General features: G+C 41.2%; 1 protein-coding gene across 3 annotated transcripts in view; it reads left to right on the forward strand.

Annotated features, from left to right (window-relative positions):
- The window catches only part of PECAM1 (platelet and endothelial cell adhesion molecule 1), a 102961-nt gene extending 90208 nt beyond the window's left edge, over window positions 1–12753 (forward strand). For all 3 annotated transcript variants that reach the window (XM_036756978.1, XM_036756979.1, XM_036756980.1), the window contains one exon: window positions 11568–12753. In XM_036756978.1, coding sequence (XP_036612873.1) covers window positions 11568–11597 — 30 coding nt within the window. In that variant the 3' untranslated portion in view covers window positions 11598–12753. The remainder of the gene's footprint in view (window positions 1–11567) is intronic.
- The last annotated feature ends 8004 nt before the right edge of the window (window positions 12754–20757 follow it).

Below are 20757 nucleotides of genomic sequence, written 5' to 3' on the forward strand. Positions count from 1 at the left end.
TTTACACTTTATGATTCTACTCTGAGCCTTCTGTTACGCTCATTGAGTTAACTGAGATAGAGAAGGGAAGCCCTTCCCTTACACATACATTGTCTCATTTGACTCTTACAACAACATTGTGAGTTAAATGCCTAGGTATTATTTTCCTTATTTTACAGATGAGAAAACAGAATCTGAGAGAGGTTGACTAGGGGTCACAGCTGAGAGTCTCTTAGTTGGGATCAAACCCAGATGTTTCTGACCCCAAGTCTTTCTCCCAGCAGGTTCTGAGTAGCTGAAAAATTTTATTCATTCAAAAACATCTATTAATTACCTACTGTGTTCCTGGCACTGAACTAGGTACTAGGGGAAGATAAGACATAGCCCTTGCCCTCATGGAGTTCACTGTCTAAAAGAGGGGTAAGACACAGATAGCTATCATGTGCAAATATTGTGTGACAAGCATTGTTTGTCCTTCATTCTGGAAGAGGACCAATGACATTAGGAGGGTGATGTCTTGACTTTCGAGTGAATCAGATTTAAGTGAGGCAGAGCTGTGTGAAGTCATCAGCCTCACTCTCTCCTCCAGAGCCACTGGGGTCCATAGGTCAGGACGACTGGAGAGGACCCCCAGATGCAGTGAAGGACCTTGGCCTTTTTAAGCTAAGGTCTTCCCCAGGTCTCTATTTGTCTGAGGCAATGCCTGTTCAGTGATTTAAGGTTAAGTAAGAAATGAGGCAAAAGATGTCCTAGTTTGACTACTCAAAGAAAAAAATTACACTGGGAGGGGAAGATCCTCAGGGTTTCTGGCCAGAACAGAAAGAACTGCTATTTACACTCACTCTGAGCCATCAAAACCCAAACAATGACCAAGTGAGGCTTGGGCCGGAGCCTATTATTGGCTAGTCAGTGAGAGCCAGAGTGACTTGGGTTTAAGGCATAGTTGGGTAGCTCCATTTGAATTCCTGTTGAAACCTGGTTTTCCAGAGCCCTATTGAAACCTGGTTTTCCAGAGCAAGTGTATTGGAGAGATGTTTCACTCCATTGGTGACCGGGAAGGCACAAGAGAATTGTCTGTTATCTAGAACCTGGGTAAGCATGCTGTCATGAAATTGATGTACAATGCTAATGAACTTCTCTGGGCAACCAAATTTTGACATAATTTTCCATAAGCCCTCATAACTGACAGAATCAAAGGCCTTGGTCAGACCTCTGCTCTGCTCCTGGCATTTCTGCTGGAGTTGTCAGACAGCAAACACCATTATCAACTGTTCCTCTGCCGTTTCTGAAGCCACACGGGCTCTTTCAAGTGAAGGATTAGCCTATTAAGGAGGACTCTGGCAAGAATCTTGCCAGCAATGACTAAGAGAGAGATCCACCTATGATTTTCACAGGACAATCTATTTCCTTCAGAGAGTGCAACTCTGACGGGCTTGCCACGTTGTTTGATTGCAAAAACTACACTTGCCAAAAAGACTATTTTATGGAGAACTCCCACAGGGCAAACGTTCACGTGGTGGTCAGAAGAGGCAATACAAGGACACTCTCAAGGTCTCTCCCAAGAACTTTGGGATTAATTGTGTGACACAGGAGACACTGGCACAGGACTGCTCAGCATGGTGTGCCTGCATCAGGAAAGGTGCTCTGCTCTATGAGCAAAGCAGAATTGAAACAGCTCAAAGGAAAAGCAGGATGCGCAAATTTAGAGTATCCACCCCAAATGTTCACATGGACTATTTGCTCGACCTGTGGTAGAACATTCCGAGCTCGTATTGGCCTGATCAGCCGCAGTCAGACACATTGAAACCTGACTCTAGCATAGCGATGTCATTTTGGTCCTCTTCAAGAATGAAGGACAACAGCCATTAGAGAGATGAAAACAAAGTAAGAAGTGAGGTCTAAGGCAGGGAAGTCCCTAGGAGAGGAGGCTTTAGAGAAGGCTTCATGGAGGAGGAGGAGTCTGAGTTGGGCTTTGAAAGAAGAGTATGAATTTCACAGGAAAAGGGAGAGGGAAAGCATTTGAGATAGGAGGGACTGTGCAAATGAGGTATGTTGGTTTCTTGGAATAAGGGCGCATTAGGAGAACATGGTGGATTAAAGGAGCTGCTATGAGGGGAAGAAAGGGCCTGAGAAGTGGAAGGAACAAAAGTTTACATCCTAGGCCCTGAACCAGATTTGGGGCCCTCTTCCTTTTGCCACTGTAGGAACAACCTTGCCATGAACATCTCTTTCCCACTTTACTATAAAGCAATATAAGAGTGATGATATTGGGTAAGGATGCTCTTGCCTGGATGAAGGGCCTGAGGGTACACATTCAGAGTAGCAGTCAGAGGACCAGGGTTTGACTGCTTACTCCTGTGTGATTTTGGGAACAGCACTCTCTCTCTCTCTGTGCCTCAGTTTCTTCCTCTGTAAAATGAGGGAGCTGAACTAAATGGCCACTGAGCTCCCTTCTGGCTCAAAATGTATGATCTGATGTTCTCTCTTCTAAGACATGGCAGGAATTTCTGAATGAGAAAGCCTTTTCATTGGGGCCCAAGCCCCATTCTGGTAATGGATATCCAGGAACCCCTTTGTTTCCTGAGAACTTGACCTTGTGGTAAGGTCTCATTACAACAGTGGAATTATTCTAGTCGTATCCCTTTGGAGGAGAGAAAGATACCAGCTGTGCTTATGGCGGGAATACTCTAGGTTCGGTAGAAAGCAACATGAAACAAAAGATGAGCCAAATCTTTTCTTGCCGTTAGGTTCACAGACTGGCATGAATGCAAAATTGAGAATTTTGATCTACTAGGCATTGTGAGACTCAGAGAAAAAGGAGTCTTTGGTGCAATAAACACCTCTGTTTTAATAGTGATTCTGCTGCTAGTGTGAGATGAATGCCCCATAGTTCCCACCTTGCCTACTTTATATTCAGTGTAGTAGATAGATGCTCTGGGTACTGGCTCTGACTTCCAAAGACCCTTGGAATTTGAGAGTCAGAAGAGACCTCAGTGACTTATTGATCTCCACCATAACACAATGGACACAAGTGGTCTCCCAGCCTTTGTTTAAAGACTTTCAACAAGAAGGAATCTATTGTCTCCAGTGACTCAGCCCAATCCACTTTTGATTAGTTCTAATTATTAGGAAATTTTTCCTGACACAAGGCCTAATTTTACCTCTTTGAGACTTCTATCTAATGCTCTGCTCTTCAGGGCCAAAAATGAAAAAGCCTAATCTCCTTTCCATTTGACAGCTTTTCAAATGGGTGAAGATAGCTAAAATATTTCCCCAAGGGTGTTCTCACACTGTTAGTCAACAAGCATTTATTGAGGCTTACTGAGAGCCAAGCACAATTGTATTGTGCCTGGTATGGAGAATGCCAAAAAAAAAAGCCCCTTGTCAAAGAGCTCACACGCTAATGGAGGAAACAACATGCAAAAAACAATATACATACAAGATATATACAGTGTAATAAATTCAAAGGGAAGGGGAAGGGTATATGTGTGTATGCATGTGTGTGTGTGTGTGTGTGTGTGTGTGTGGTTTAACTGAGAAAGACCTCCTGTGGAAGGTGGGCTTTGAACTGTCTGGAAGGAAGCCAGGGAAGCCTGGAGGCTGAGATGAGAAAGCACACTATTCCCAGACATGGGCCACCACCAGTGAAAAGCCCCTTCTTTGGCAGATAGACAGATCAGTGTATTGGAGGAGCAGCTGGATCATAAAGTCCATGGAGGGAATCAAAGTATAAGAAGACCAGGAAGGTAGGAAGGAACCAGGTTGTGAAGAGGTGAAGAGCTTTAACTGTCCAAGAGAGGATTTTTATATTTGATTCTGGAGGTAATAGGGAGTCACTGGAGTTTATTGAGGAGGGGAGTGATATGGTTAGATGTATACTTTAGGAAGAACACTTTAGCAGAACTCTGGGAACAAGAACACTGAAGAGCGGGGTTATTGGTCATGGAATCATAGATTTAAAGCTGGAAGGACTTAAAAGATCATCTAGCTTACCCCCTCATTATATAGATTAATAAACCTAGAGAAAGGAAGTGACGTGCTCAAGATCACTTGGCACATTAGATCCTCCCAAAGAGATGCTGACCGCTGTGGACCTGGGGTACACGCGAGGAACTAAGCCAGTGGATTTTGTTTATAAAATAAGCCAGTATAATTTCCCTAATAATCCTCCAGTAGGGTCAGGAGCAAATTAGCTGAACGGCCCCGCAGGGAACTGGGAGGGGATTTCCTTCCTGAAATCAAAACTGGCCATCATTCTTCCTTGTTTAATAGCCCCTGCTTCTGAAAACACATTGAAGGAAATATCTTAACAATGAGATAACCACTTAGCCAAAATGTTAATTTGGTATTGTGTTTGACTAAGTCCATTCTGACTTCATTTTTCCTCTGCTGTTTCAGCCTTGTTTATAAATTGTATTTATGGTGAAGGTAGACAGATAATAAGAAACAGGCTGTACTGTGCCAGAGGGGTGGCTTCCAGACTAGGGCACGGTCTTGGAGACAGCCCCTTTCCTTGTTCCTGACCCCTCAATCACTCTGACCCTGGTACATGTCTCCCAAATATTTTCTGATCTTTATAGTAAAGATCTCCACTGCCTGCACTCCCTCTCCTTCCTCCCTACATCTCCCTCTTCCCCTTAAATGCAGAAGTTTCAGAGGGAGAGAACAGGAAAGTGACTTTATTAAAAGCAGCCAGGTGCTGCTCTTTGGGGTCAGGAGACACCTAGGTTCAAAGCCTCCTTAGTGATCCTTATTAACTGTTTTACAATGTTTTACAATCATTTACCTCCCAAAGCCTCAGGCCCCTCAGAAAACGGGTATAATGCCTGTAGTGCCTAATGCTGTTCTGAAGGTCATTCAAGATGTCTGTCAAACACTTTGCAGACATTAAAGCAATATAAACAAATGTCTATCATTGTTGTCGTAGGGGAATTCCTCAACCAAGGTTTCTAAAATCCTCCCTGGAAGGAATTGTTCCCGCCTTAGTCCATTTGACTGCAGATCAGTCTATCAGGAGGCGAGGCTAAAGGAGAAAAAGTTTAATTAGAACCAGCTGATGGACAGTTGCCAGGTGGATAGAGAGCAACAGCCCAGAACAGAAAAAGAGCCTGTATATAGGATGTTACACAGCCCTGGACTGACGTTCCTTAGCCAAAGGAGTTCAAATCAGCCTACCAGGTGGCTAAGCCTTGTTACTTTCCTTATTTGGGAGGTTGAGTAACAGGGACAGGATATCAGGCAATTTGGAGGAGAAGTGTCGAAAATCAGATTTGTTCCGGTGGGATAACGGTTTCTCTACAGAGAATTATATCGGTTAAACCTATCCGCATTCTTCATATTGGCCCCAAATCTCTCCAACCCTTAGAATTGGCGTAGCTCATCCTATTGCTCAACAAACACCAGACGATATTTCTGTATTTATACAATCCTACAGCAAAGTTTCCTTGGTCTCAGATGCCCTCTCCCTCTTCTCTGTGGACCACTACAAAGCAATCATCTGCCTACAGAAAGACAAAGCTTGATCTAGGTCAAGTTAGACTGGAGATGGTCTGGAGATGGAGATAAACAACAGACTTTAGGAGTTTTTTGGTGGATTTTTTGGTTTTTTTTTTTTTTGAGACTGGATCTCCTTATCTCACTCAGGCTGTAAGTTTAGCAGGCCACTCTCGGGCTGATCGCACTGCTGTTGGCATGGAAGATTTGACCTGCTCCATTTTAGACCTGGGCTGTTCAGCCCTCCTTAGGCTCTCTATCCACTTAGCCAGAAAAACTGAGTTCAAATTTGACCTCAGGTATTTACTAACTGGGCAGTGGTGGTGCAGTGGATAAACTGCCAGGCCTGGAGTCAGGAGGACCTAAGTTCAAATCTCTTCTCAGTCACTTGCTAGCTGTGTGACCCTGGGCAAGTCACCCTTTTTACCTCAGTGAGCTGGAGAAGGAAATGGCAAATCACTCTAGGATCTTTGCCAAGAAAACTCCAAATGGGGTCACGAAGTGTCGGACAGTACTAAAATGATTGAATAACAACAGCTTACTAGCCATGTGACCCTAGGCAAATCACTTAACCTTTTTCTGCCTCAGTTTCCTCAAATGTAAAATGGGGATCATAATAGACCTGCCTCCCTGAGATTGTTATGAGGATAAAGTGAGTTAGTGTTTGTAAAGCAACCAGTACATAGTAGGCACTTAATTCCTGTTTCCTTTTCCTTGTTCCCATAGAAATGTCAATTATTTTTAAAATAGAAATGTCAAGTTATAAATAAAAATTGACATATGTCAGTTATTTTATTTGCAAAATAAAATATTATATTCTTAAAATATTTTATTTAATACTATTAAAAAACCCAGAGAATCCTGAAAGAAGTGTTGTTCATGTAACCAAGCCCCCAGTACTAGCTCATCAAAGGTACTCAGGTCTCCTTTCCTCCAGAAAAGGAAAGCAGCCACATCTGAGCAGGGCTTGGCCAGCCATCCACTTTATCACATGCTAACTGAAAACAAGAAACCAAGAACAATATCTTTCATCCAGACTGAAATGGTGGAAATTAAGTGTCCTGTGACTGCAGACCCCAAAGGTATAGGTTTCGCATTTGGGCCCATGATCCCTAGCATCTTGTTGATGGTGTCTGCTCACAAAGACTGCCTGGGAGTTTTGGGTAAGGCATCTTAGACCGTTGGTCCCTCATCCTCAAAGAGGCATAAGAGGGATGTCACTGAGCAGTGAGGACAAAGACATGATGTAAAGAGTACCGGCCCCAATCTCATGTTTCCAAAGAATTTATACCCATGCTTCACCTCATTCCACCTCCTTTTATTCAATAAAAGTTGATATAATGCCTGCTCTATACCTAGGCAGAACTATAGGATACATTAGTGGAGAAAGGAGAGAAATATTCATTTATGAAGCACCTACTATGTGTCAGGCACTATGCTAAGTGCTTTACAGATATTATCTCACTTGATCTTGACGATAACACTAGAAGGTAAGTGCTAGCATGATCCCCATTTTACAGATGAGGAAACCGAGATACAAGGAGGTTAAGTGACTTGCCCACATAGGGTATAGAGCTAGTATGTATCTGAGGCTGGAGTTTAATTCAGGTCTTCTTGACCCCAGGCCTAACATTCTATTCCTTAGACTTTCTAGCTGCCTTAGTAGAGGTCTAAGGTGTTGTTTTTACCCTTAAGGAGCCTACAGGGTTCTAAATAAGACACATGGTCATAGACAGATTTCAGGGGGTTCATGTAAAAAATTACCTTTATTTCATTATAATTTATTTCCTTTATAATCCTATGTGTTTTATTTTATGATTTTAAAAACATTCTTCTGAGAAGGGGTCTCTAGGCTTCACCAGACTGCCAAAGGGATCCATGCCCCCCAAAAAAGGTTGAGTTTCTGACCTAGAGAGACTACCTTAAGAGTATCCTCATCCAAAGATTGAATGCTGGACTTGGAGGAAGAAAGACTCAAATCCCATCTGTGACACTTACTAGGTGCAGGGGATAGCACACTGGGCTTGGAGTCAGGAAACCTCATCTTCATGAGTTCAAATCTGGCCTCAGACACCCACTAGCTGTGTGACCCTGGGCAAGTCACTTAACCCTGTCTGCCTCAGTTCCTCATCTGTAAAATGAACTGCAGAAGAAAATGGTAAACTGCCCCCCTCCAATATTCCTGCCAAGAAAACCCCAAAATAGGGTCATGGAGAGTCAGACAAGACTGAACAGCAAGCTGTGTGGTCTTAGACCCTCTCTGGACCTCAGTTTTCTTATTTGCACGATGGAGACACTAATGTTTGCAGGGTTCACAGGGCTGCTGTGTGGCTCAAATGAGGGAATGTTTATAAATCATTTCGAGAACTTTAAAGTGAAATGTAAGAGTTATTATTATCATGCCCCAAATATGCCCCCCATTTTCATCTTCTCCTAGGTACTTTCCCTAGGGTCTCCTAAGAAAATCAAATAGACATGATCTTTCACTCTTCTGAAATTCCACTACCTCTTTGGTTATATCTTTCTTAATGTATTTACCACAACCTTCACTGTGTTATGATCTCTATATACATCTCTCTTTTCCTAGATTGTAAGATCCTTGAAGACAGGAACTGTATCTTATGAATCTATATATCTCCTACATAGTGGGTTGCTGGTAAATGTTTAATGCCTTTTAGAAGGGAAAAAATGAATATACTTTTAAGTTTAATCTGCATTATTAATATTTTCTCCACCACTTTTTTAGTCCTAGACAGTAATAAAACAAATCAAGCCCTGATTTGCAGTGTGGTATGTGTAAAAGCTCACACTGAAAATTTGACGACCGGCTCTCTCCAGCCACTCCTGCACCTAATAGCAAATATAAGGCATCCTTGAAGCAATTAGAAAGCAATTCAATACAGCCCATTTTGTTTTGTCTGAGCTTGTCATTTAGTATTTTGAAAGTGTATAGAGTTAGACGGTACCATCCAGTTCAGGGGTTCTCACCCTGGGGCTCATGGACAGATTTCAAGGGGTCTGTGAACTTAAATGGGGAAAAAAATACATCTTTATTTTCACGAATCCTGAAATTTAGCATTCCCTTTAATTATTTAAAAACATAACTTTGAGGGGATCCATAGGCTACATCAGACTGCTGAAAGGGTCCATAACCCCAAAAAGGTTAAGCATCCTTGTTCTTGTCCAGCATTTTCCTTTTACAACTGAGTTAATGCAAGCTCAAAGACTTTTGCTTCAGCTGTCACTAATTAGTGATAGTCAACAATGGAACCCATCCAGCAGGATCAAACTCAACAGCTCATCACCCGAAGCAAGGGGCTTCTGGATGCAAAAACCGCATTCAAGACTTCAGTCTTGAAATTACAAAGGATATTAATGCCTATATCACATCTCACTCCCACCACAGTGGCTTTGCTGTGCTGAAATGTCCTGCTCCCTTACCTATCAAAACCCTATCTCTACCTTCAAGGCCAGGCTCAAAGGTCACTTCTTTTGTGAAGCCTCATAAAAGCATTCAATAAAGTACTTTAAAATTCTAGTCAATAAATGTTTATTAAAGATTTACTATGTGCAAGGTGAGGTGCTGCTAGACTATCTAGCGGCTACTAGACTATCTGGGTAGTCTAGTAGAAACTTGCCTCACACATAGTAGGTCTAGTATCCTCTATTCAAGGATACCAAAATGACTAAGAGATAGTCCTTGCCCTCAAGGAATTTGGAAATGAAAGTGGGGTGGCTCACAAGCCAAATATGTATTTATATAGCACAAAATATTATTTTATTTATATTACATATAATTTTTAATATAAATAATATATATTATATATTAAATTGGGCCTCATTTGAGCATCACGTTCAGGTATTTCTTTGTTAATTATTGTCATTCCAGACCAGTGATTTTATAAGTGTCAGGAACTTCTTTGCTTTGATCCCTCTGTTGCTGTTCAGTCGGTGTCCAGCTCTTCGTGACCCTATTTTGGGGTTTTCTTGCAAAAGACACCGGAGTGGTTTGCTATTTCCTTCTTTAGTTCATTTTACAGATGAGGAAACTGAGAAAAGCAGGGTTAAGTTACTTGCCCAGGGTCACACAGCCAGGAAGTGCCTGAGGTCAGATTCGAACTCAGGAAGATGAGTCTTCCTGACTCTAGGAAGGGTACTCTATATGCTGTGCTACCTAGCTGCTCCCTCTATCAATGCATAATAATTTGTGGTTTTAGAATTTCCTGGGAGCATTGAGATGTTAAATATTTGCCCTCTGTCACTTGGGTATTAGACTCTTAGATTTGAATTCCAGTAGTCCTGACGCTGGGGCCATTCATCCTACTGTCTCTTCCTGTAGTTACAGCAGGTTTTACTAAGCTCATCTTACAGATGAGGAAATTGCTCACAGGCACACGAGTCTTTACCTTTCCAGTTTGATTTTCTTTTTTTTTTTTAGTTTTGATTAAGGGGGCCATCCCTTGATTAACTTCTTAAAGAGACCTATTCACTAAATGGGCATTACCTCACTCAAAGTGAGACCCTGACAAGACCTTAGCCTAAAAAAGTCAGGATGTCTCATTACATCCTGGGCCATCTCCAGTCGTCCTGATGAATACCTGGCCACTGGACCCAGATGGCTCTGGAGGAGAAAGTGAGGCTGGTGACCTTGCACAGCCTTCCCTCACTCAAATCAAAGTCAACGGCAAGTCATGTCATCATCTCCCAGATGTCATGGTCCCCTTCAAAAATGAAGGACAAAAAAAGACAATAAAAAAAACCCAACAATAGCTAGTAAATATCCAAAGTGGGGAGTCAAGGCCTGAGGGAAGGAGTGGCAGACAGAAATAGGTTAGGGGAATGTCAAGTTTGTGGAGGAGATGGAAGTCATATAGATTTACTATAACATGAATAACAATAACAAACCAAACCAAACCAATTCATTCCTTCCAGCATACAAGTGAAGAAGGCCTTTCTCAGCCCTGAGGCCTGCAAAGGCAGAAAAGAATCCTGTCCCAGTTTTACATTCACCGGGCAAGGGTATGATTATAGTCAAGACAGATTATGAGAGACAAGCCAAGAAGTTGCTAGAACTAATGGAAAACTCAAGAAATTCAGGGGAAACAAGTTTAGAAATGGTCCCAGAAACAAACAAGATGATTTTTCTTACCACCTTGTTAAACTTAACCAAACACATTTTCGAATCAAACTGCAAATGAAGTTTTATAGTTTCATGCAAATCATTTAAAGACTTTCTTTTTCCCCCTCGTTTATCTTACCACATTTTCATACAAACTTGACACCTTTTTGGAGTCAAGTCAAAAAGCATTTATTAAGTGCTTCCCATGTGCCAGGCACTTGCACTCAAGGAGCTTATATCTTAACGAGAGAAGACAACACATAAAAATGGAAAAAGTTTTACAATTCTGTTTATTTTTTTCCTCATTTGTGTTTGTTGATTATAATTTTAAATTTTTTTTTAAATTTAAATTTAAATTTAGTTTAATTTAAAGTTTTTTTAAATTAAAAAAAATCAAATAAGCCTTTCTTTTTTCTTCATTTGTGTTTATTGATTATACTTTTTAAAAATTAAAAAAATTAATTTTAATTCAGTTTAATTTAAATTTTTTTAAATTAAAAAAATCAAATAAGTCTTTCTTTTTTCCTCATTTACGTTTGTTGATTAACATTTTTTAAAATAAAATAAACCTATCTTTTAAAAATTGTGATTATAATAGGCTATTTATGCAGGTTTATAAAATGCTTTATGTACTCATTACATTTGAGCCTCACAACAGTCTAGTGAGGTTCTGAGGGTCTATAGGTACAACCACTATTGTCATCACTATTTTATAGATAAAGAAACTGAGGGCGGAAGAATTTAAATGATTTGCTATGGTCATACAGTTGGTGTCAAAGATAAGATATGAATCCTGGCCTTTTTGACTCCCAAGTCCATTGCTGTATAGCACCTCTGCCACTCTGTCTAATTGGACAGGTTGAATGAATGTCTGAAGCTATGACATAATATGACATCCATTCACTGTCCCATGCTAGCTGTTGTAAGGAGGCATATACGTGACCCTAACTCTTTTTCTGTCTTTTGTCGCCAACAGAGAATAGAAGGCTCCCCTGATGCAACTTAGAAAACCAATTACAGATGTGGATCCCTGATGTTCCAAGAAGATGAACAGATATTTTCCATGTATCCCAAGAGCACTGTAGTACTTACTCATGAATCTGATGGTTTCCTCTCACAAACAGTGATTTTTCTCAGGCCAACTCGTCATTTCTCAAACCCATCCCTCTGTGTGTGTGCATACGTGCGTGTGTGTTTGTGTGTGTGTGTGTGTGTGTGTGTGTGTGTGTGTGTGATGTTGACGTGTTACAAAGATTCTAGAGAAAGAAAAGTGCTGCTAGAAATTCTGGGTCCCATTCCATTTCACACTTTAGCCCTCCCCGGAGGAGTTGGGTCTTACTGTCACTGCTTCCCAAATCTTGGGAAAAACAGAACAGAATTAGAAGGTTCATTGTTCACGGTCCATTGGGGGTCTTTTGAAACTTGAATATTTTGTCTTGTACAAAGATAGAGAACTTTACAAAGTGTCTACATAAAAAAGACACATTTCTAATTTTATGGTAAACTGCCTGTTCTAAGATAAAGGTCCTAAACCTTTGGGGCTTATTTTTCACATATTCCTTCTCATCCTTCAAAGGGCCCACCGTTTTGTGCAAATTTTGTCTCTCCTGAAATACACGGTGCAGGTCAGACCAGAGAAACGTGACTCCTTCTGATATGCCCAGACTGGGAAAAAAAATCGTGCTATTGGCAATGGAGGGTGCCTCTTTGGGAATGCAATGGTGTGGAGACAAGGCTCTTAAGGAACAGGGCAAACATATAGCATTTAAAAAGTAAACTGAATGAAGCGCAGACATTCTTAAGCATGTTTCTTTACTCCTTTTCTTTTTTCCCCCCACTTCAATTTCAATGAAGGCTCAAAGACAGAAGCTACAATAGAGGGAGCCTCTAGCAAGTATTTTTCTTTTAGCAAATTTTAATTTCTTACTAATTCTTTTTCTTTAATTTATTCCTTGCTACAGAAATTCTTGCTTACATCACCAAATTATTTTGTATTGTATTTAAGATGGGCAGATGCCCTTTCTACTACTTTTGTTCTGAAGTTCCATCTGCATACCTAACTAGAGCTGTTTCCCTCTCCCGGGTGGCTATTGGCCTGCTTGAAGGGAGAGGGGGGAGGAACGAAGAATGTTTCAATAAATAAACTTGAACTTTCCTTCAAATTTGTGAAATGGTATCTTTATTGCACAGGGTAGACAGGCATAGATGGGTTGCAATCTGCATCATTGCTGTGAGTATGCCTACTCGGGTGTGATCTATGTATGATCTATGATGAGATCATAGATCCAATTGGAATAGCTCATAGTTGCTCTTTCAGCAAACTTCAAGTGGATCTCTCTGCTGGCCCTTGAAGACCCCAGGCCTCGAGAGGCTGCTGCATGGCCAAAAAGACTTCATCATGCAGCTTAAATAGGCTCTTGGGAAAGGCCTGTGTCATCTCTGGTTGAAACTATTCCTACTGTGGCTTCAGGCTTAAACAAGGAATCATTTCAAATCTGTCAGATTAGCCCATTAGAGTTGACCATGCTATAATGATAGCCAGCATTTAAATAACACATGCTATGTGCCAAGTGCCTTATAAATATTTTCTACCTGGTAAGACTTACATGAATTGATGCACAGTAAACAGAAACAGGAGAACGTTATACACAATAACAGCAATATTATTCGATGAAGAATTGTGAATGACTTGGCTATTCTCAGCAATACAATGATCCAAGACAAACCCAAAGGACCAATGGTGGACTAAAAGACTAATGATGGAATAAAGGACTAAACATACTATCTGCTTCCAGAGAAAGAACTGATAATTGTTTGAATACAGACTGAAGCATGTTATTTTTTACTTTCTTTCTTTCCTTCTTTTTCTTTTATTTGAGTTTTCTTGCGCAAAATGAGTAATATGGAAATGTTTTACATGATTGCACATATTTCTATATTAGCCACATTTCTATATTAGCCATGAATGCAGACACACACACACACACACACACACACACACACACACACACACACAAAAGGAAGTGGGGGGAGGGGCAAAAATAATTGAATGAATGAATGAATGAATAAATAAACATTCTCTCAACTGATCCTCATAACAGCCTTGGGAGGTAGGTACTAATATTGTTCCATTTTACAGATGAGGAAACTGAGGAAAAGGTTAAGTGACTTGCTCAAGGTCACATAGATTGTAAGTATTGGAGGTTGGATTTAAATTCAGGACTTCCTGACTCCAGGCCTAGTACTCTACGTTCTATATCACCTAGTTACCTAGATCCAGAGTAGAGTTTCGTGACATGGGGTCCATGAACTTCTTTTATAAAATATTTGATAATCAATATAACTGATTTCCTTTTGAATCCTATGTATTTTATGAATTTAAAAACATTATTCTGAGAAGGATCTATGTTGTTGTTCAGTCACGTCTGACTCTTCCTGACTCCGTTTGGGGTTTTCTTGGCAAAGATACCAGAGTGGTTTGCCATTTCCTTCAACAGCTCCTTTTACAAATGAAGAAACTGAGGCAAACAGGGCTAAGTGACTTGCCCAGGGTCACACAGCTAGTAAGTGTCTGAGGCCAGATTTAAAATCAGGAAGACAAGTCTTCCTGACTCCAGGCCTGGCACTCTATCCATTGTGCTCCCTGGCTGCACCAGAGGAGTCTAAGACAAAAGGAACAACTACCTTCCCATTATCTCCTCCCAACCCTCTTGCTCACACAAAGGATGGTGTGATATTAGAAATCTCACAGGAACTACTGCTGTCAAGGGTACCCACTTTTATCGGACACTTATTAGTGGAGGCAAGTTAAGGAAATTGCTGAAAACTATGTTAGGCCTTTAGTCTCTATCAGCCACTGGGATTTTTTGGTAGTTAAGGGGCCAGTCTTACTATTTGCTGTTCAATTAAATTCAACAAGCATTCATCAACCAAGAAAAGTATTTAAGTTCCTATGTGGCACACATTGTGCTGGGCATTGAGGATACAACTAATGTGATGTATAAAAAGTTTGAGAGACATAGTTTCTGGGTAATTAGTTATTTTATTAATCATGCTAGCAGATAATTAATAAAAGGGGTCAGTGACACTCTCGAATGCCAGACTCCTCATGGAACCCACTCAGTCATTATATGCCCTTGAGAGAATGGGTGTTCCTGAGGGTAGCAATTGACTTTGATTGGTTAACAATTAATGAGAAAAATAAATATTATAATGAGAGGTGGGCTTATTCTAATGAGGAGGGAAGGATGTGACTCTGATCACTCAGTCTTGGACTACCCTTCGATCTAGACAAAAGGGGGTCCACCTCTACCCAAGCATGCCTGAGTGGAACACAATGGGCCGGAATTCACCTTAGATTAAATTCCTTGTAAGGTTCTCTATTTGGGTGGGGTCTCTCACCCAGGATTCAAAGTAAATCACTCCTCCATCCCCTCCCCTCTCCCACTTTGGGCAATATCGTCCAGAGACTGAACAACCTACAGGTTTCTGAAAAAATCCTGGTCCTAATTAAAAAATTTATTATTAATATGAGAGAAATAATCATTTCTCTCAAGACAAAGAATGAAACAATCTGTACTGATGAACTTACATGTTCATGTTTGAACAATAAGTTAACGAATAATTCAATCAACTAGTAAGTAAGCATTTATTAAGTGCCTGCTGTGTGTAATACTAATCTTTGAAGATACAAAGAAAGGCCAAAAAAATTAGTCCTTGCCCTTTAGGAGTTCACATTCTAAGAAGGAAAACATGTAAAAATGATGGGGTACTAGACAATAGGAGTCCCATCCTTTGAGCATGCCCAGTGTTTTCTCTGCTGCAATCCCTGTGTGTCTGCGTGAACCTGCTTCCAGGCATGCATAATGGAGATTCTTGCTCTCCACTTCAGAGCGAACAGGCATAATATGACTATTTCCTGAATGCTAAATGTGTGCTGAAGAGAAGGCTTTGATTGCCTGCTAAGTCGACACTGGATGTGCTTACAAAAGGCACTAACTGGCCAAATTGACCTCTTTTACACAGCCTTTCCTGCAGTGAAGAGGATGAACTAACTGCTGTGGGTTGGAAACCTTTTCTTCCCCTCCCCCCTTCCCTATCTCTATCCTAGCAATTTATCCCACTCCCAAGAAAACAGTGAAGGAATCAGTAGATAGGGAGAGACTGAAGATTAAAGAGAGAATAGTGTTGATAAAGGCAGCAGTCTGCTGGAGAAGAGGGGAAGGAATGTCATTAAAGGTGCAGATATAAAACAGGGCTGCACAACATACAGCCCACCCAAGAATTTCAGGAGGCCCTCAAAAAATGTAGGGCTGCCACTGTGCACTCTCCTGTTTGTCATGTGACCTGAGGCAACCAACCGTCGTTGGTCTGTTTCTCGTTTAACCTTTCTGTGGCCCAAAGAAGTTAAGCCTGTTTTAATTTTGGCCCATACTTACTGCCAAGTTGTGCAGGTCTGATGTAGAGGTTCACCTTGGCAAAGACAATGGCCACTTCATCAAAGATAGAAGTGAAAGAGGAGCTAGCTGGGGAAGAGGTCTTGAGCAATGTGGTATGAGAATGAGGAAAGAAGAGGAAATTTTGGGGAAATGACCTCAGTTGGTGGTTGGGGCGGGGGGAGTATGAGGCAAGATCCACAGATGAGAAGGTGGGGGGACAAGGTGCTGTTTTGGGCTGAGGAGAGTGGAAAGTGAGATAGTGTAGAGAGAATGATTACACACACACACACACACACATATAGTGGGAGCCTGCATGAGAGGCAAATTTAAAGCAAGAATCAAACAGGAGAGATGTTTTTCTTCATTCTTGCTTCTAGAGAGGAAACACAGCACAAGAAAGATGGAAGGGAGGAAAGAAGGGAGAGAAAAAGAGAGAGAGGAAGGAAAGAATGAATGAAAGGAGAAAGAGAGAGAGAGAAGAGAGAGATAAAAGAGAGAAACAAAGAAAGAAAGGAGGGAGGGAAGGAGAGAGGAAGAGAAAGAAGTAGGGGAAGGAAGGAAGGCTATGTATGAATAGTGATTATTCCATTGGTTAATGAAATTTTTGTTTCACTTGAATTCCTGACAAGGAAGAGATTTTACATATAATAGAGGAGGTCCTCATTATCTGAGTATTTATAATCCCAGACCCTGCCAGTACCAGGTTAAATTGGGTTCTGTTCTGGACCTTGATTGCCTTGGTGTAGGGATTTCCCAGGGAGGAAACTCTACCAATGCAAATCAGCAGCTGTTATACTTATATGAGAAATTTGCCTGAGGCACTGAAAGATTAAATGTCTTGAAGTGTAACAACTGGCACAGGACTAGTACCAGAGGGTCTGGAGCATTCACCCTCTTCCTTTCACAGGGCTCCTATCTTTAGAACTCCACACAGATAGGATTCAGGCCAGAGAGGAACCCTCCCTTTTAAGAAGTTCAGGCCAGAACTCTTTGGCTTGTAACAGCTCTTCAAATCTCTTGGGAAAATTGTGTAACCTTGAGATTTAGATCATGTCTAGGGCGCAGTTGTTGTTTGTCCTTCACTTTTAAAGAGGATCTATAACATCATGGGGTGATGTCTTGACTTGTGGGTGAACTGGATTTAAGTGAGGTAGAGTTGTACAAAGTCATCAGCCTCACTCTTTCTTCCAGAGGTATCAACGTCCACCTTGGCTTTTTTGGTATCTCATCAAGCTCTGCTTCAGCAAGCAGGGTGAGACTTTTTGCCTTTGTTTTTTCTTTAGGAGTGCTTCTCAGTACCAAGGCAGTCAAGTACCTTTCAAATTAAATGGCAAGCAAAGTGGGACTTTTTTCTGTTTTTTGTTTGAGTGCTTCTCAGCACTAAGGTAATCAAGTGCCTTTGATTGAGTCTTGCCTTTGTTTCAATCAAGAATCTTTGATTGAATCAGGAGTCTTTGATGACCTGCTTAAATCACAGGAAGACCTAGGTCACATGGGTTTGAGTCGAATGGTTGTGAAGCCCTCTGATCCTGAAAAAGGGTATGTATACTCTGAGGTTAGCATTTTGCTTGGATCTCTCACTCACTGGAGGAGTGTTGTGTGATTTGAGCAGACGAGACTCTGGGTAGCCATTGTTAAGGAGCATCCCCTCCCCACCCCCACCCCCCCACCGCCTTTGAAAAACCCAGATGTTGTTGCTTCTCTCTCTGGTAACTATGTATGTATTGCTATAGATAGACTGGTTTGTGTTATTTGCTCTGTTTATATAATTTCTGCTTGTAATTTCTGTTTATATTCTCTCTGAAGTTTAGGGTGCTGGCTTTCCCCTCTGAACTAAGTGAATGGTATATGTATGTTTAATTAAAGTAAGATTGTTAACCCCTTAAAATTCCTTTCCTTAGAAAAGCAGATGAAAGAATAGCTAGCAACTCCCTCTCAACCTGGTTTAGTACATCCGCCAAGACGATTTTACCAGGATATGGCTGCTGTGCATGCTGCTTACCAGTGAGAGCTGAGTGCCAGGTAGACACCAAAGCAGCCCTGAAGAGGGTTCAACAAGCCCTCACACCAGAGGTGCTAGTCTTCCTTGAACACCCCAAGGGAGTAGAATGGTAATCAATGCACAATGTAAGTCAAGATATAAAACAACAATTTATTTCCTCTACACAAAAGAAATGCTCAGCAGACAAAAGGCTCACAAACATTTTTGGCAACATCTCAAGCAACAGTAACTTAGAGCTCCTGTTAGACACTCCTAGAAGTTTGATACTTGAAACATTAAAGCACAAGACATTTCATGAGACTGCTGGATTGGTATTTCACCTTCACCTCGGATCTGCACTGTTTAAACAAATCCTTCTAAGTCCATATCTTCCAGCAAGCCAGGGCAAGGTTTGGCCTTATCCTTCTGATGGCTGCCATTCTCAAGAAGTGCTATAGTGATGTGGAACATTGTACATATTTTCAGAATTTTTTCATGTCTTGATTAGTTTTGCCGATTATTTTTATTCTTTTTCCACTTTTTCTTTTAAAAATAGTGTTTGTTTTATAATACAGCAGCTTTCTGGGAGAGGGGAGAAGGGATACAGGGTTAAATATAGGTGATATAAAGGCAAATGACATCGATAAAACTTTATTTAAAAAAAAAAGAAAATTATCGTAGTAGCTTTTGGAAAGTTCTCTCCTGAAGTACAGCCAGCATTGACTGAGGGACCCAGAAGTTCCCGACCTCTCAGATTCACAAGTTTACCTGCAAGGCAACCAAATCCCTCCAAGGATTTTGGTTCAGTCAACTATGTGCAGGAAAAACAAACACAAAGCAAAAGAGGCAGGAGATGCCCAAGCTAAAACTTACCTGGCTGAGCCCCTGTTCTAACTACTATGTGCAAATAGGCACCATGGAGTTCCAATCAAATATCCCTCCCTCATTCCCCCAACTGTTTACTATGAAATGTTCTGGTTTTAGAGGATTTATTTTAAGTGGTCTTTTTTCTGATGCTAATGGTTCTCAGTTAATGAGGACTTCCTATGTCTCTTTTTAGTCCAGCTGTTGTTCAGTCATGACCCCATTTGGAATTTTCTTGGCAAAGAACCACTAGGGTAACTTGCCATTTCTTTCGCCATCTGATTTTAACAGATGTCTCCCATTGCATCCTGGGCTGTCTCTAGTCATCCTGATGAATATCTGGTCACTGGTCCCAGATGGCTCTGGGGGAGAAAGTGAGGCTGGTGACCTTGCACCGACCCCCCTCACTCAAATCAAAGTCAACTATAAGTCATGTCATCATCTCCCTGATGTCATGGCCCTCTTTGAGAATGAATGACAAACACAACCTACGAGTAGTCCAAGCTGCCTGAGAATGGGGAACCAGCCAGTTGTGTAACTCATCTTGTTGCCTCTGCCTCTGCCCCTTTCTCAACCCAATTCATGCTGGATCTCTGGGACTGGACAATGGGTCCCTGCCCAAGCACCACTCAATGACTATTTTTTGGGCCTTCCTGGCTCAGAGTAAATGTAAATAGTAACAATTTCTCTTTTGGCTGGCAATCCTGAGGGTCTTCCCTCCCAGTTTGATTTTTTTCTATTAAAGGGGCCATTCCTTCACTCACTTCTTAAAGAGGCCTATTCACTGAATAAGCTTTGCCTCACTCAAAGTGAGAACCTGAAAAGACCTTAGCCTAAAAGGGCCAGGGTCTCCCATTGCATCTTGGGCCATCTCCAGTTGTCATGATAGATATCTGCCCTGGACCCAGATGGCTCTGGAGGAGAAAGTGAGGCTGGTGACTTTGCACAGCCCTCCCTCACTCAAATCAAAGTCAGTTACAAATCATGTTATCATCTCCCTGATGTCACGGTCCCCTTTGAGAACTAAGGACAATCACAACAACAACAACAGATGAGAACTGAAGCAAACAGGGTTAAGTGACTTGCCCAGGGTCACACAGCTAGCAAGTGTCTTAGAGTGGATTCCAAGCCCAGTGGTCTATCCAATGCACCGCCTAGTCACCTTTTAGTGTCATGATAGTTCTATATGGTAAGACTTGTCCAACGTCAAATCCTGAGGGATAGAGCCAAGACTCAGGTCTTCTGACTCCTGCCTGGTGCTCTTTTAATTATATCATTCTGCCTCTTGATATTCATAACAACAAAGCCTTTTATTGCAGGTCCTATAATACATGCAATCTCTGCCTCTCACACATGGGCCATTCCAGGTTCAAAGAACTCTGTGGTTCCATTTTGTTGCTGTCATCATTCAATCATTCAGTCCAAGTTCATGCTCATTGTTTCTATGACACTATCTATCTATCTCATCTTCTGTTGTCCCCTTTTCCTTTTGCCTTCGATCTTTCCTTTTCATAAATTAAAAATACAATAATTTAAAAAAATTTTTTAAAAAGAACATTTATTGGCCACTGGTTTGGAAAACATCTGTTTAAATTCCAAAATTACTGAATAATTGTGCTCATTTCACATTCTGGCAATGTTCTTAAGATTCTGCTTTTTCTACAATTCAGTGAATGTTGACAATTTGGTCTCTAGCTCCTCCGCCTCTTCAAAAAACCAGTCTGCTCTTCTGCTAATTCTTAGTTCACATATTGCCGAAGCCTAGCTTGCAGAATCTTAAGAATTACCTTACCTGCATGTGAAATGAGCACATTATTCAGTTATTTTGGAACATTCTTTGGCATTGCCTTCCTTTAGGATTAGAACATAAAGTGATCTTTTCC

This window comes from Trichosurus vulpecula, chromosome 4 (assembly GCF_011100635.1).
Source record: "Trichosurus vulpecula isolate mTriVul1 chromosome 4, mTriVul1.pri, whole genome shotgun sequence".
Taxonomy (NCBI): domain Eukaryota; kingdom Metazoa; phylum Chordata; class Mammalia; order Diprotodontia; family Phalangeridae; genus Trichosurus; species Trichosurus vulpecula.